At 38.4% G+C, this 18,168-nt stretch overlaps 1 protein-coding gene across 1 annotated transcript in view; it reads left to right on the forward strand.

Annotated features, from left to right (window-relative positions):
* Positions 1-3,635: 3,635 nt before the first annotated feature.
* Positions 3,636-18,168, forward strand: part of Cc2d2b (coiled-coil and C2 domain containing 2B) — a 108,140-nt gene continuing 93,607 nt past the window's right edge. Inside the window, 2 exon segments of the mRNA XM_076834343.1 lie at positions 3,636-3,688; positions 3,740-3,767. Coding sequence (XP_076690458.1) covers positions 3,636-3,688; positions 3,740-3,767 — 81 coding nt within the window.

Consider the following 18,168-nt stretch of genomic DNA (forward strand, 5'->3'; position numbering starts at 1 on the left):
AAGATTATTAAAAAAAAAAAAAGAAAAGAAACCAGAATTGATTGTAGTTGTCAAAAGGCATGGAAATCTCATGGGAAAGTGGAAACCCAAATCTAGGTCTTGTCACTTCTCTTAAGGGACATCCCATATTTGAGGCAATAAAGGCAGCAAAGAATAGAAGACTCTGTTTAGGAAGACAAGGGTCGATTTGTCCTTCCCCATTTAGATTCATTTAAAAAAAAAAAAAGTATGTTCTACAGCAATCTTTTTTTTTTTTTTAATGTTGATTCTTTTACTTATGGTGAAAATGCAAGCTTCTCAAAGTTTCTTCTTGATTTCTGTCCTGTTTTCTTAGAATAACATGCTTGAGTACATTTTTTTTTTTTTAATTCCCTGTTGAGAGCTACAGCTGAAGGGGCCCCAGCAAACTTCCAGCTGATTGGCTCACAGCAGCCCCAGCAAACTTCCAGCTGATTGGCTCACAGCAGCCCCAGCAAACTTCCAGCTGCCAGCTGATTGGCTCCTCTGCGGTGATGCTCATTGGGCTGTTTCCCCACCCTTTCAGACCATGGAGCTGCTCATTGGGGGATTCTTTTGGCTCCGCCCATATGACCCAGCCAATCGGCCTCAAGAGCGGGAGAAGTGGGGGGGTTGAGAGGCTCCCCCAGAAGCTGGTGGTGGCAGTTGGGCTCCGAGGGAATTCCTGAAGAGCTAGTGTGGTGCCCTGTGTGAGTTCTAAAAATAAAGTTTGTTTCTGCTTGACAAGTGGCTCCTGAATTGTGCCCAGCCAGGCTGCGGCAATTCCCCACACCACAACCATATACTAGACTCCTATGAAAGTGAAATTTGGTGTAGCATTAGTGAAGGGTATGTATTCTTAAGTTATTTTTACCTACTGTCCTGGATCCTCATTACATTCCTATGATCAAATAATTACCTAATTGTTATCATTGTATAGAAAAGGAAACTAAAAAAATTAATTACCAAAAGTTATACAGCTACATAGTTGAAAGGGGACAACTTGGACTGTAGCTATAGCTCAGTGGCAGAGGGCTTGCCTAGCATATGTGAGGCAGTGGGTTTGATCCCTTGCACCATGTAAAAATAAACAAATAAAATAAAGGCATTCTGTCCATCTACAAGTACAAAAGATATTTTAAATTTAAAAAAGGAGGAGAGAACTAGAATTCAAAGTATTCTTTTTTTTTTTTTTAATTTTACGTGATGCTAATGATCTAACCCAGTGCCTCACATGGGCTAGGCAAGATCTCTGCCACTGAGCTCCAGCCCCCAAAGTATTCTCCTTTTAATGCTGCCTAACCTTTAATACAAATAGTTTTATAATACTTCCTATTATAGAAGCAGCTACATTTTTTTAACCCACTGTTATAGCAACATTCTATAACCATGGTTACTGATCTCATGACAGGATAAAATTCAAACCTGCCCAGGCTCTTTCAAGGCCTGGTGTCACACAGACTGATGCCATCATTTGAATCTTAACTTTCACCACACATCCCACCCAGAAATTATCTCTTTGGTCCAGCAGGTCTCCTTAGAGTTCAACAAATACATCAAGTTCCTCCCTCTTTTTTGTTTTGTTTCTCTAGTTTCCTTGACCATTTAAACCAGAGTTTCTCAACAGGGTGCTGGTAATGTTTTGAGTAAATAACTCTCTGAAGGACTGCACTGCCAAGCATTCCTGGAAAGGTGATAATAAACATTTGTCCAACGTTTGAATGAATGAAAGTCTACAGATCATTGCTGTGCTCTCCTCCATGCTAGTAACTTCCTTAACTCCATCTTTTCGGGTTTTCCTAGAACATTTTCTGTGCGAAACATGAACTTGAATGGTCCATTTTCAGAATATAATATTTAGCCTTAATTGGGAAATTTTAAAAATCGATTTGTAGTCATTTTTAACTATCGTCCTTCCCTTTGCCCTCCCCTATTTTAAAATCAGTTGATCATGTAGACTAACCTATGTGACCAACTATAAAGAGAAGAGGACAGCCCACCCAAGTGTGCTTGCTAGCCAGCTTCCCAGCCCTTCTGGCAGAGTAAAGTTTGCCTTGGTATTTCTAAAATTTCCAAATTGTTAAGGGACTGAGGCCTTCTGCCAAACTGAGGTAGCGCAAAGAACCCCTCTTGAAAAAACTCTTATTCTTCTGACCAAGTCAGAAAGATTTCAGAAGTGGCTCAGAGTAATCAGCATGAGTTTATTGAAAGGATAGGAAAGGAGAAGGGGACAGTCTCAAGGGAGAGAGTGGGTCCTCTGGAGCTGAGAGGGGACAATGTGTCTCTCCTGCACTCCAGTTTTAATGGGATCCCAGAGAAGTTTCCAGAGAGTTCCATCCAGGTCTACCTCTTGACTTTTGACAGAAAGGTGACATCAGACTTTTTTTTAAGACCACTATCATGGCAACTCTAGGTCACCTTGGCCTGTGTGCACTGGTTCTAATTGGATTCTTAACTGCACTGGCTCTCTCTCATCCATCAAGGAGGTCCACAGAACAGGGTAGAGGAGAGTATGGCCACAGAATTGCTAATCACCCCGGGGGGGAGACCAAGCAGGAAGTTGGTCTGATTTTATAATGCAGTTACTATGTATATATATTCAGGCAGTAACTAAGCAGATTATTGTCAGTGACCAGTACAATTTCTGGCCAACTGTCCTTGCAGGGAGGAGCTGGCCATGGACCAAGCGCAGGGACTGCAATGTGCGGCCTCACACTCAGGGCTGTGCCTATGGGATAAGCAGTTTGCCACTCACACACCTAGCATGGGGGAGTGGTTTGACATTCAGACCCCCTTAACATAAGCCTTGTATGCGGTACTCCATGCCCTTGTCTCCACTTAATCATACATTTTTACTGATTTTATGGTTAGGAGGAACTATCCCTATCTCCCAGAGTTTCAGGATCTGGTCACAAAAGTCTCCTCCTTCATGGTAACTTGGGTTCCTCTTATCAACATTATTTGTGACCTGCATTTCTCTGCCTTTAACAGGCAGTTTGCTGAGGAATGTGATATATCCTGTCCACTTAGGCCAGGCCAGGCTGCAGGTAAATTGCTTCTTGCAAAAGAAAGCATGTGGGGGTCAGCACAGTGGGCCCATATTATAGAATTATTCTCTTAACCTTCTGATCCCACCATTCACATCTGTCTGTCCCCTAACCCAAACCATACACGTTTATTGAAATAGTTATTTTCACGGGGGCCCAGTACTGGGGAAATAAACAATGCAAGTTGCTTCGTTTAGTAAGCAAACATTACACAAGCGAGCATGTCCAGCATGCTCTGAGACTCTTAAAACATTAAAGTATCAAGGCCTGTTTGCTACTTGGTCAAGTGTGCACTTGAAGGGCCGCTGGCCGCCACACTCAGCTTCCCAACAAGGCAGACAAAACCCGGAGGCATCAGCAGGGCTGGCAAAGCCCACCCCACGCTGCAAGAAAGCCACGCCCCAGGTGATTATAGTCCCGGGCTCCCGCCCTGAGCGCTAATAGAGGCTGAAGACTGAGGCGCCCGGATTCTGACCCCGGGAAAGCGGGGGAACAGACGCGCACGGCTCCCGGGATTCCGGAAAGCAAGGGCTTGCGCGCTCCCCGGCCCCGGCCCCGCCCCCGCCCCCGCCCCCGCCCCCGCCCCCGCGCATGCTCCCGGGCCGGACGCTACGAGGCCGGCTGAGGAGGCTTGTGGGCGGTTGGTTGGCTCTCTGGCTCAGCCTAGCGTCGTGAGCTCCGTGTTCGCTGCCCAGGCACAACGGAGGCCCTCTGTCCCTCCAGGTGAATGTGATGCTACCCGTTAAGGCCCCCAGGACCCTTTCCTGACAGACACTCCGAGCTTGGGTTGAAGCCCTGTGCTGTGAGAAAACCCGCGGGGCCCGCCTAAGGTGGGCGAGGGGATGGGGTGGCTCAACGACTTGGAACTGCTCTAGTTTTGGGGGACAGAGTCACTCGGAACCCGGGGACTTGCAGTCCCCAAGGACCTGTTCCGTTGGCTTCCCCTCCTATTTGGGGAAGTGGTAGAGCATTGGAGGCCAGCACTTGAGATGCATCAAATGCCGGTGGGCAAGGTGTTTGTGTGACGAAAACAAGTCCATGACCCAGCCTTCATCCTCATTTAGAATAAGCACAAAGATGAACTTGCAAGGTAGGATGCAGTCAACAAAAACTCGCCTACAAACGAAGTGCCTTCAAAGTCAAGATCAGAGTGGGGGCGGGGCGGGGCGGGGTGGGGTGGGGGGCTTTCTGGAAGATGTAGAATTTGTGTCAGTCTTTGACACAGGAATGTTCCAGGCCAGTGGAAGTTGCAAAAAGCAAAGAATGAAGATGGCAGGAAATGTAAGAGTTTAATCTTATTTGGAGGTTTATGTTGGAGACCTCATTAGAAGGCCGGAGGGCCTTTTGGCCTCACTTGGAGACAGGACCTATGGTTGACTTTCTCTCCAAAGAAGACTAAATGCAGACACAGAGTTACCCCTTGTTTTAAACAGCTTTTTATTTGCTGTGACTAAAGGATTGACTAGAACAACTGAGAGAAGGAAAGGTTTATTTGAGGGCTCACGGTTTCAGAGGTCTTAACCCATGGAAGGTTGGCTCCATTCCTCAGGGCTGGAGGTGAGGCTGAACATCATGCCCGCAGGTGAGGGTGACAGTGGGAAACAGCTTACATCACAGTGATCAGAAAGCAAAGAGAGAGAGAGAGAGCGATTCCACTCTACAGATACAAATATATACCCAAAGTGAGGCCCCAGTTCCCACCCCCTGCAGCTATACCCTACCACTTCAGTTACCACTTCAGGAGATTGAATCACTGATTGGGTTAAGACTCTTATAACCCAATCATTTCTCCTCTGAACCTTCTTGTCTCACACGTGAGCATTTGGGAGACACCTTCCATCCAAACCATAAGACCCCTTGAGTTTCAAATAAAAGACAGCTTCACACACTTCCTCCAGTCGACTTTCTGGACCTCTTGGTGTGATTGCTCTGTGAATTCATATACTTTACTCTCGCAATTATTTTGTGGGTAGCATAATTACTTAGAATTGTGTGTCTGTATTAGATACAAACTTTCAAAATACACCATGGTTTTCATAACCTGTTTCCACATTTATTTAATTTGTACTGAATTGTACCAGAAGTCCCCACACAAGAGAAATGGGCCCAAATGGTTCTGGACCTACAGGAGCGGGTTATGATTTGGGACTTGGTCTTGAGAATAGTGGGTCATTTAAATTTGATACCTTTCAAAGACATAAGAATTCACAGGTCAGAAAATGCTCCTTCAGACCGTGTATTCCTGTTTTGGTTTGGACAGTAAGATCCCACTAAACTAAATTATGTTAATTATCCAACTTGCCAGGTAATGGAATTCAGAAAGTCATGATGCTATTCACAGAATGCTGTAACATACTGCTATATCACACTTAGCTAAGTGTAGAATATTTGTTTTTATATTTATACTTTTAGTTGTAGTTACTGTATCACACTTAGCTAAGTGTAGAATATTTATTTTTATATTTTTAGTTATAGTTGGACACAATACCTTTACTTTATTTATTTTTATGTGGTGCTGAGGATTGAACCCAGGGCCTACATGTGCCAGGCGAGAGCTGTACTACAGAGCCACGTCCTCAGCCCTATTTTTTTTAAACTCTAATTTTCCATGTCCTCACGCCAGTAAAGGGTAACTGATTCCGTATGTTTAATATTTTTATTTTGACAAAATGTAATCCATTGTCTTAATTTTTATCATACATTAAAGTGAGACTTTGATGTTTTTTCATAGTAATCTAATTCAGATCAAAGAAGTCTGAAAAAGCTTGATTTACACTGCTAAAGGAGAGTTCAGAAAGAACTCTCATCAGAGTATGTGACAATAGATGAACCCAGATAAAGACAAAATTGTACTTTGGACTGAATTTAGTTGTGTTATGAAAGGAGAAGGCATTCATTGGCAGATATAGAAAGATTTCCAACAAGAGCTAGGAGGAAAATAAGGGAAAAGAAATTTCTGTTTAGCTTAAAATTAACCAGAGAAACTTAGTAAGTAGTACCAAATGCATTTTTGTGATCATTCTATACACTAGTTTTTTTTTTTTTTTTTTTCTGTAATTTTATTCTGGTAGTACCCATGAACCCGAACTGTGTGACAGAAGCAGTCTGGTTGAAAATTGTGCTGAAAAGAAGTCTGCTGAATCCTAGAAGACATTTCCTTGTGGTCGGTAGTACTTCAGCATTCTGTTCCAAAACTGAAGATCCAGTCAGGATCTTGCATAGCCTTATAGTCCCAGAATTCATTTAGAAACCCATGTGGGACCTGGTACAGTGGCACACGCCTATAATCCCAGGGATTTAGGAGGCTAAGGCAGGAGGATTGTGAATTCAAAGCCAGCCTCAGCAACAGGGAGGTGCTAAGCAACTCAGTGAGACCCTATCTCTAAAAAAAAAGTAGGGCAGGGGATGTGGCTCAGGGGTTGAGGGCCCCTGAGTTCAATCCCTGGTAACCCTGCCATCCATTGCCGCAAAAAAATAAAAAAGAAAACTATGTGGTAGACTAGACTATCTTGGAAATTATACAGACAAGTATTTGTAGCCTTTATGTTGAATGACACTGCTGCAAGGAGTACTTGTGGAGCCAGAAATGAATGTGGAAAGAGAAATAAAGCTGGCAGGATCATTTTGGCCTCCACAAATCTCCATTCATTTAATTTAATATTTTCTTTAATTTGTAAATATGAAAGACTTTCAAATTAGGCAATTGCTGCTTATTTTGTTGTGTTACCCTCAACAAGCTGCTCTTCAGATTTTTTTTTTTTCTGATTACATTGCTGTTTTATTTGGTTTTACAGAAGCTGGCTTCCATCCTAAAGACTGTGTAAGAGTGTGAGATGTCAACCTTCACAGTCATTGGAAAGTAATGTCTTTGGTTTCATCTTTGACTTAATTACATTAATTTCAAATAAAAAGAACCTACAGTAAAATTTATTGTGCCAACATCCCTGTTTGTAAAACTTTTTATATTCTATTATATCTATTTCCAAGGAGGCATCATTACTAGATAGATGCTTCCAAAATTACAAGTTGGACTTTGAGGGGCATATTTTCCTATGCCAACCCTTCTAGGAGTAGTTCTCCTGTGCAGCTTTTTTTTTTTTTTTTTTTTTAAGGATTCTGAAAGGTCCCCGTGATATATTCTTGTTTGGATATTAAATTTGCAAAAATCATAAAATATACTTTAGGAAGCTTTATTTCAGGACTCATTATGATATATAGTACTTCTGGTAACTGGCAAAACCCAAAGTTTTCCCATTGCCAGGCAAGAAGGAAATATTTGTACAAATAGAATTTTTTTTTTTTAAAGAGAGAGTGAGGGACAGAGAGAGAGAGAGAGAGAGAGAGAGAGAGAGAGAATTTTTAATATTTATTTTTTAGTTATCGGCGGACACAACATCTTTGTTTGTACGTGGTGCTGAGGATCGAACCCAGGCCGCACGCATGCCAGCCGAGCGAGCTACCGCTTGAGCCACATCCCCAGCCCTGTACAAATAGAATTGCCTTCTGTTAGCTGAGGATCAGAAAAGCCCAAATGAACTTCTAGCTTTAATTGTCATGCTTTGGATGTGGACTTATAGGCCATCTGACCCCAAAATAGTCAATTTCTTTACCCTTTAGCTACAGGAATTGCAAATTAGCAATATCCTCACAGAGAATATTGGGTTTAACTTTTGGAGTCAGTTTTCTAACACAGAAAGTTGAATTGTTGTAAAAGGGATATTTCAGTAGAGCAAATGCAGTTTTTATCTAATATTTTAATTTTATCCAATATTTTGAGTATAATAATTTATTTATCTTTTATGTGGAATAATAAATGAATAGGTTAGGAACATCCTCAGGTGTGCAAAAAAAGGATAAATATTTTCTTACACAATAACATTTTATTTGATAATTTGATTAATTATTACACTTTTACTATCTTTAGGTCATACTACTGCTAATATTTTCTCTAGTTTAGAAGAAAAAATTTAAGTGTGGGAAGCCATTCATGAATTGTGCGTGAACTAAAGTGATGTTAATGCCATTAGGCAAGAAAGTATGGTATCAGGAACTCCCAGTAGCAAGCTTGCTTGTTTGAGAAATGCATTCTCAAACTGGTAACTGGCAAAACCCAAATTTTTCTCATGAACCATGCGGTTCATGTGACATCCTGCCTAGCTCCATTTCAACTTCAGCACAGCACCAGAGATGAGGTGACCTGCTGGAGCCACACAGCCTCTGGGAGATGGGTGTGGCTTGCCAAAATGCCAATCAGCCTGTTTATTGCAAGACCTGTGCCACACCTAGAAGCAAGCACCCTAGATTCCTCCCCCTGAAACCTTATTCCTGCCTTTGATGTATCCCCCTTAAATAAAAAAAAAAAAAAAGAGTATTTTTTTCAGTTGTTCAGTTCTAGCTTCTATCAGGACTGGAAGATTCTGCTTTTCATATCTAATTTCTGGTTCTGTCTTTATTTCTCACCGATTATTTCAGACTTTTTATTTCCCAGGCGGCTCACACCTTCTGAGCAGGAATCTACCCTGGCGGGGGTGCTGGTCACCTCAATACATAAGCATCAAAAAGCCAGGTATTGATCAGAAGTTCATTTCAGAAATTCTTGAAGAATGGAAGGTAAATTCAAACTTCAGTTTTCTTGCTATCCTATTCTAGTGGCGTGTATGTAATAGCTACTCAGGAGGCTGAGGCAGGAGGATCACAAGTTCAAGGGCAGCCTAGGCAACTAAGTAAGACCCTATCTTAAACTTAAAAAATTTATTTCAAAACAACTCGAACTGTAGCTCAGTAGTAGAGCACCTGCATGAAATGTTCGAGGCTCTTGGTTTGATCCCCATAGTTCACACACACACACACACACACACACACAGTCATTAAGCCAATCTGTTTAAGTGTCTTTTTTTAACTGTTAAACAAATAAAAAAATTAACTTAGACTTGATTCTATTCTGTTCCAAATGCTTCAGTCTTTTTAAATACTTCCAAACCTTTCACCTAAGTATCTCATTAACATCCATTCCCATTCTCCATTTCCACATCCATTTTTAAAATTCAGATATCTATTATTTCACATTAATATGATTAAAATGACCTCTTAGTTAATCTCTATGCCTCTGTGTAGTATTTCTATATTTAGTCAAACTCTGATTTTTCTCCCACAGTAAAGTTTAATAGTTCTGCAAGGAAGAAAATTCCAACATATTTTAAGAAGTAATTCTTAGGTATTTTGGAATGTTTTTAAATCGATGTTATGAAAGTGATTTTTTCCTATTATATTAGTATATAGGGAAGATGCTGACTGCTATATATTTTCTCCCTCTTGATAACTTTCTTATTATGTCTAAATGTTTTTGATTCATTCTCTTGAGTTTTCATATATAAAAACTTATCATCTACAAATGATGATAATTTTGTCTTCCATTTCTTAAAGTTCTCTTGTACTTCTTTTGTGTGTCTTGTTACATTGACCAGAATTTCTGCTAGATACTAAAGGGTACAAAAATGATAAATATAAAAAAACTAAAGGGAATATTTATTTGTTTTGTTTTTATTAAATCAGAAAATTTAAATGCCATGTTTATCTTAAATATCACAGTAGTCTTCTTTTAGCATCGTGATAATCATTCTTAAGAATATTTTTCATTTATTTAGAAAGTGGATATGAAAGAAATATCATGAAAAAGATCTCAAAGAGAAGAGACAATATTAAAAAAAGGGTAAAGTATTAATGGAGTTTATAAAGATGTCTAGTATGAATGTCTTATAGCATTTTACCAAGAGGTATGTTTTCCTGAAGACAGTTTACATTTTCATTCAATTGCTTTTGTATTCTCTGCCAAACATTCTGATTCTTAAATAGCCTGTGTACCATGTGGACATCATAGTATTGGATAGAATTAGCTTTACAGAGGTCATTAAAATCATTCCCTGCTTCCTTCCAGGCAATCGAGAATTAATTTTATAATTTCATCCACTAAACAGCACAGGCTTCCCAATCTCCTTTGGTAACTCATTTTAATTATCAACCAACACTTTTCATCAGCGTTTTTTCCCCACACAAACTACTGAAATGAAATGCCTCCACTATTTTTCACTTTTTAAAACCTTAAGGGAAAAAATTTATTGCAGTTTTTAATAAAATCATGAGTTTGTATTCAAGTATTTTTATTAAACCAATCAAACATTTCCTTTTGTTCTTTTCTTTTTGTTCTTTTTAAACATTATCTATTTGACAATGTTTATTATGTACAACATGTTTTTTAATTTGTGTACATTGTGGAATGGCTAAATTGAGCTAATTAGTATATGCATTGTCTCATGTACTTGTTTTTGTGGCAAGAACATTTCAAATCCACTCTCTTAGCAATTTTCAAGAATAGAGTACATTGTTATTAACTCTGGTCACCATGTAATACAACAGGTCTCTTGAGCTTGTTCCTCCTGTCTTTGATCATCATCATCTTCTTCTGAATATCTCCTATCATCCTACCAGACCAGCCCTTGTCCTCATCCACTCCAGCCTCTAGTAACCACCATTCTGTTCTCTCCTTCCATGAGCTCACTTTTTTCAGGTTCCACATGTGAGTGAGATAATACAGTATTTCTCTTTCTTTGACTGACTTACTTTACATACTATCCTTTAAGTTCTATCCAGGTTGTCACCAATGACAGGATTTTCTTGTTTTTAAAACAACAGTATTGCATTACATAAATGTACCACATTTTCTTTATCCATTCATCTGTTTATGGAAACTTAGGTTGAGTTTACAACTTGGCCATGGTGAATAGTGCTGCAGTGAACAGGGGAGTGCAGGTATCTCTCTCATGTGTTTCTGTGTATATATATTTAAACACCATAAGTTTATCTTAAATATCACAATAGTCTTCTTTTAGCATCATGATAATCATTCTTAAGAATATTTTTCATTTATTACACACACACATACTCACACACACACACACACACACTCACACACACATACACCACTTGTGGGATTGCTGGATCCTGTAGTAGTTCTATTTTTAATTTTTTGAGGAACTTTCATGTTCTTTTCCATAATGGAGCTACTAATTTACATTCCCACCAACAGTGTACAAGTGTTATTCAACACTTGTTACCTTTCATCTTTTGGGTATTAGCCATTTTAACTGGGGTGAAATGATTATCATTGTGTTTTTGATTTGCACTTCTCTGATGATTAGTGATGTTGAGCATTTTTGCATATACATATTGATCATTTGTGTGTTTTCTTTTGAGAAATGTCTATTCATATCCTTTGTTCATTTGTAAAAGTCAGTTTATTTATTTTCTTATTATTAAGTTTATCAGTTCCTTATATATTTTGAATTTTTAACTCCTTCTTATGCACATATTTTCTCCCATTCTGTAGGTTGTCTCTTCACTCTGTTGATTGTTTCCTTTGCTGTGCAAAAGTTTTTTTCATTTGATTTAGTTCCATTTGTCTATTTTTGTGTTTGTTGCCTGTGCTTTTGGGATCATCTTAAATATCCTTCCAATGCATGGAGCTTTTCTTTTTCTTTTTTTTTTTTACATTCTTTTTTTTTATTGGTTGTTCAAAACATTACAAAGCTCTTGACATATCATATTTCATACATTAGATTCAAGTGGGTTATGAACTCCCAGTTTTACCCCAAATACAGATTGTAGAATCACATCGGTTACACATCCACATTTTTACATAATGCCATATTAGTAACTGTTGTATTCTGCTACCTTTCCTATCCTCTACTATCCCCCCTCCTCTCCCCTCCCATTTTCTCTCTCTACCCCATCTACTGTAATTCATTCCTCTCCTTGTTTTTTTCCCATTCCCCTCACAACCTCTTATATGTAATTTTGTATAATAATGAGGGTCTCCTTCTATTTCCATGCAATTTCCCTTTTCTCTCCCTTTGCCTCCCACCTCATGTCTCTGTTTAATGTTAATCTTTTCCTCCTGCTCTTCCTCCCTGCTCTGTTCTTAGTTGCTCTCATTATATCAAAGAAGACATTTGGCATTTGTTTTTTAGGGATTGGCTAGCTTCACTTAGCAAAATCTGTTCTAATGCCATCCATTTCCCTGCAAATTCCATGATTTTGTCATTTTTTAGTGCTGCATAATACTCCATTGTGTATAAATGCCACATTTTTTTTATCCATTCATCTATTGAAGGGCATCTAGGTTGGTTCCACAGTCTAGCTATTGTGAATTGTGCTGCTATGAACATCATGTGGCAGTATCCCTGTAGTACGCTCTTTTAAGGTCTTCAGGGAATAGTCCGAGAAGGACAATAGCTGGGTCAAATGGTGGTTCCATTCCCAGCTTTCTCAGGAATCTCCATACTGCTTTCCAAATTGGCCGCACCAATTTGCAGTCCCACCAGCAATGTACAAGAGTACCCTTTTCCCCACATCCTCATCAGCACTTGTTGTTGTTTGACTTAATAATGACTGCCAATCTTATTGGAGTGAGATGGTATCTTAGGGTGGTTTTGATTTGCATTTCTCTGACTGCTAGAGATGGTGAGCATTTTTTCATGTACTTGTTGATTGATTGTATGTCCTCCTCTGAGAAGTGTCTGCTCAGGTCCTTGACCCATTTGTTGATTGGGTTATTTGTTATCTTATTGTTTAATTTTTTGAGTTCTTTGTATACTCTGGATATTAGGGCTCTATCTGAAGTGTCAGGAGTAAAAATTTTTTCCCATGGTGTAGGCTCCCTATTTACCTCTCTTATTGTTTCTCTTGCTGAGAAAAACCTTTTTAGTTTAAGTAAGTCCCATTTGTTGATTCTTGTTATTAACTCTTGTGCTAAGGGTGTTCTATTGAGGAATTTGGAGCCCGACCCCACAGTATGTAGATCATAGCCAACTTTTTCTTCTATCAGATGCAGAGTCTCTGATTTGATATCAAGCTCCTTGATCCATTTTGAGTTAACTTTTGTGCATGGCAAGAGAAGGGGATTCAGTTTCATTTTGTTGCACATGGATTTCTAGTTTTCTCAGCACCATTTGTTGAAGATGCTATCCTTCTTCCATTGCATGCTTTTAGCCCCTTTATCAAATATAAGATAGTTGTAACTTTGTGGATTAGTCTCTGTGTCCTCTATTCTGTACCATTGGTCCACCCGCCTGTTTTGGTACCAGTACCATGCTGTTTTTGTTACTATTGCTCTGTAATATAGTTTGAAGTCTGGTATCGCTATGCCGCCTGATTCACCCTTCCTGCTTAGAGTTGCTTTTGCTATTCTGGGTCTTTTATTTTTCCATATGAATTTCATAATTGCCTTATCTATTTCTACAAGAAGTGCCATTGGGATTTTGATTGGCATTGCATTAAACCTATAGAGAACTTTTGGTAATATCGCCATTTTGATGATGTTAGTTCTGCCTATCCATGAACAGGGTATATTTTTCCATCCTCTAAGATCTTCTTCTATTTCTCTCTTTAGGGTTCTGTAGTTTTCATTGTATAAGTCTTTCACCTTTTTTGTTAGGTTGATTCCCAAGTATTTTTTTTTTTTTTGAGGATATTATGAATGGGGTGTTTTTCCTCATTTCCGTTTCAGAAGTTTTGTCACTGATATACAGAAATGCCTTTGATTTATGCGTATTGATTTTATATCCTGCCACTTTGCTGAATTCATTTATTAGTTCTAGTAGTTTCTTTGTAGACCCTTTTGGGTCTTCTAGGTATAGAATCATGTCATCTGCAAATAGTGATAATTTAAATTCTTTTTTTCCTATTTTTATGCCTTTAATTTCTTTCATCTAATTGCTCTGGCCAGTGTTTTGAGAACTATATTGAATAGAAGTGGTGATAGAGGGCATCCCTGTCTTGTTCCAGATTTTAGAGGGAATACCTTCATTTTTTCTCCATTCAGAATGATGCTAGCCTGAGGCTTAGCATAGATAGCTTTTACAATGTTGAGGTAAGTTCCTGTTATCCATAGTTTTTCTAATGTTTTGAACATAAAGGGATGCTGTACTTTGTCGAATACTTTTTCTGCGTCTATCAAGATGATCATATGATTCTTATCTTTAAGTCTATTGATGTGGTGAATAACATCTCTTGATTTCCGTATATTGAACCATCCTTGCATCCCAGGGATGAATCCTACTTGATCATGGTGCACAATTTTTTTGATGTGTTTTTGTATCCGATTTGCCAGAATTTTATTGAGGATTTTTGCATCTAGGTTCATTAGAGATATTGGTCTGTAGTTCTCTTTCTTTGAGGTGTCTTTGTCTGGTTTCGGAATCAGGGTGATGTTAGCCTCATAGAATGAATTTGGAAGAGCTCCCTCTTTTTCTATTTCCTGAAATAACTTGAAAAGTATTGGTATTAATTCTTCTTTAAAGGTTTTGTAAAACTCCGCTGTATACCCATCCGGTCCTGGGCTTTTCTTGGTTGGTAGTCTTTTGATTGCTTCTTCTATTTCATCCATTCATATTGGTCTGTTCAAATTGTGTGTATCCTGCTGACTCAGTCTGAGCAAATCATATGACTTAAGAAATTTATTGATGTCTTCACTATCTTCTATTTTATTGGAATATAGGTTTTCAAAATAATTTCTAAGTGTCTTCTGTATTTCTGTAGCATCTGTTGTGATATTGCCTTTTTCATCCCGTATGTTAGTAATTTGAGTTCTCTCTCTTCTTCTCTTCGTTAGCATGGCTAAGGGTCTCTCGATCTTATTTATTTTTTCGAAGAACCAACTTTTAGTTTTGTCAATTTTTTCAGTAGTTTCTTTTGTTTCAATTTCGTTGATTTCCGCTCTGATTTTAATTATTTCTTGCCTTCTGCTACATTTGCTGTGTTTTGCTCTTCCTTTTCTAGGGCTTTGAGATGAAGTGTGAGCTCATTTATTTGTTGGGTTTTACTTTTTTTGAGGAATGACCTCCAGGCGATGAATTTCCCTCTTAAAACTGCTTTCATTGTGTCCCATAGATTCCAATATGTTGTGTCTGTATTTTCATTTATCTCTAAGAATTTTTTGATTTCCTCCTTTATGTCTTCTGTAACCCATTGATCATTCAGTAACATATTGTTCATTTTCCATGTGATGTAGGATTTTTCCTTCCTTCTTTTATCATTGATTTCCAGTTTCGTTCCATTATGATCAGATAAAATGCATGGTATTATCTCCACCCCTGTATATTTACTGAGGGTTGCCCTGTGGCATAATATATGGTCTATTTTTGAGAAGGATCCATGTGCTCCTGAGAAAAAAGTATATCCACTTGATGATGGTTGATATATTCTATATATGTCAGTTAAGTCTAGATTATTGATTGTGATATTGAGTTCTATAGTTTCTTTATTCAATTTTTGTTTGGAGGATCTGTCCAATGGTGAGAGAGGTGTGTTGAAGTCACCCATAATTATTGTGTTGTGGTCTATTTGATTCTTGAACTTGAGGAGAGTTTGTTTTATGAACGTCGCAGCACCCTTATTTGGTGCATAAATATTGATAATTGTTATGTCTCATTGGTGAATGGTTCCTTTTTACAGTATATAATGTCCTTCCTTATCCCTTTTGATTAACTTAGTCTTGAAGTTGATTTTATTCGATATGAGTATGGCCACTCCCGCTTGCTTCCGAGGGTAGTGTGAGTGGTATGATTTTTCCCAACCTTTCACCTTCAGCCTGTGTATGTCTTTTCCAATCAGATGTGTCTCCTGGAGGCAGCATATTGTTGGATTTGTTTTCTTAATCCATGTTACCAGCCTATGTCGCTTTATTGGAGAGTTTAAGCCATTAACGTTTAGAGTTACTATTGATATATGGTTTGTACTGCCAGCCATGTTTGATTATTTATCTTTTTTTTTTTAATTTAGTTTGTTTCTCCATGATTAGCTTTCCCCCTGCCCTCTGTCTTTACTGAGGTACTTCCCACTGTTGGTTTTGGTTATTGTTTTTCATTTCTTCCTCATGTAGTGTTTTGCTCAAGATGCTTTGCAATGCTGGTTTTCTGGCTGCAAATTCTTTTAATTTTTGTTTATTATGAAAGATTTTTATTTCATTGTTGTACCTGAAGCTTAATTTTGCTGGATACAAAATTCTTGGTTGGCATCCATTGTCTTTCAGTGTTCAAAATACGTTGTTCCAGGATCTTCTCGCTTTCAGCGTCTGTGATGAAAAATCCGTTGTTAACCTTATTGGTTTACCCCTGAATGTAATCTGCCTCCTTTCTCTTGTAGCTTTTAATATTTTCTCTTTGTTCTGTATATTGGATATCTTCATAACAATGTGTCTTGGCGTTGGTCTACTGTGATTTTGTATGCTCGGTTTCCTGTATGCATCTACAATTTGTATATCCGTTTCCTTTTTTATTTCTGGAAAGTTTTCTATAATTATTTCATTCAGCAGGTTGCTCATTCCCTTGGTTTGAACCTCTATACCTTCCTCTATCCCGATGACTCTTAAGTTTGATTTTTTTATGTTATCCCATATCTCTTGGATGTTTTTCTCATGATTTTTTACCAGCCTTTCTGAGTTGGCTAGACTCTTTTCAAGATGATATATTTTGTCTTCATTATCTGACGTTCTGGATTCTACTTACTCCACTCTGTTAATGATACTCTCATTTGAATTTTTAATTTGGTTTATAGTTTCCTTCATTTCTAGAATTATTGTTTTGATTTTTTTTATAATCTCTATCTTCTGATAAAGATGCTTATTTGCTTCTTTTATCTGTTTATGTAATTCATTTTCAATGTGTTCTTTCACTGTTTGAATTTGCTGTCTCATATCCTCTTTAAGATTCCATTCCATCTGTCTATTCCTTGAGTTCTTTATTTGGCCATTTTTCTGATGCCTCTAGATCCTCCTGAATATTTAGACTGTCCTGAATCGTTTGTACTCCTTTTCTTCCTTGCTTTTTCATGCTGCTCATGTTACTTCTTGTTCTGTTTGACTGCTGAGTTACTGTTTACTCCTATAAATTTATTTGATGCTTGGGAGGAAAGGTTTTAGAAGGGAAGGGAAGAAGTCACTGTTGCCGCAGGTTTCAATGAAGTTATCTCCTCCGTCGCATTCTGGTGATGTCAGTTCTCTGCCATGGTGGTATCCCATGCAAATGGCGACAGCTCGTTCCCTTTGCCGGGTGACCAGTGCAACGGGTGGGTCTTGACTGGCTCTCCCAAGGCCCGTCTCAATCCTGTGGCCACTGCCTATGAGGGCTCGGTTGGTATTAACCTCCGCAGGTTCAGAAGGGCCAACCAGTTATTAGAGCGGGATCATTTAGTGCTGAGTCACAGCAGTTTGTCTGCGAGATGCAGGCAAATGGGAGCTTGAATTCAGCTGATCCGGGCTCAGTGTGTGTTCTGAAAGGCCCAGACTGTTTACCCCAGATCCACGTCAGCTCAACATTGCCTAGTGATCCTGAGCAAACAGCATTTAGACGGTTTACGACTCCCTATGCCCGCACAGCTGAAGAGGTCAGAGACTTGATCTCTCAGTGCCCACCGCCATGTTGGATCTCTCCAGAGCTTTTCTTTTATGCTTTCTTTTAGTAGTTCCACATTTCTGGGTCTTATATTTACATTTTTAATCCATTTTGAGTTGATTTTTCATATTGCATGATATGAAGGGCTAAATTTATTCTTCTGTATATGAATATCCAGTTGTTTCAGCATTGTTTAATGAAGAGATTGTCCTTTACCCATTGTATGTTCTTGGTACACTTGTCAAAAATCAATTAATTGTAAATGTGTGGATTTATTTCTGGGCTCTCTATTCTGTTCCATTGGTCCACATTTTTATGACACTCTAGAGCTTTGTAGAGTATCTTTTGAAATCAGTATGATGCCTCCACCTTTGTTCTTTTTGCTCAAGATTGCTTTTGCTATTCTGGGTATTTTATAATTATGTACAGATTTTGTGATTTTAGAAAGTAGTTTATAAGGATTTTATTTTACTAAATAACCTAATTGTAGAATAATCCTGATAAATGTGATATGTTTAGTTTTAAATACAAATAATTTAATTCATATGTTAATAGGAGAGGTATTAGGTACAAATTATACTCTTTTATTTAAGTCTGTCAGTAATAGAATAGGGAGCTTTAGAGATGATTTACTTATGTATTTATTTAACTATCCTCCAACTTAAATATCCATATATTCA

This window comes from Callospermophilus lateralis, chromosome 15, assembly GCF_048772815.1.
Source record: "Callospermophilus lateralis isolate mCalLat2 chromosome 15, mCalLat2.hap1, whole genome shotgun sequence".
Lineage (NCBI taxonomy): Eukaryota > Metazoa > Chordata > Mammalia > Rodentia > Sciuridae > Callospermophilus > Callospermophilus lateralis.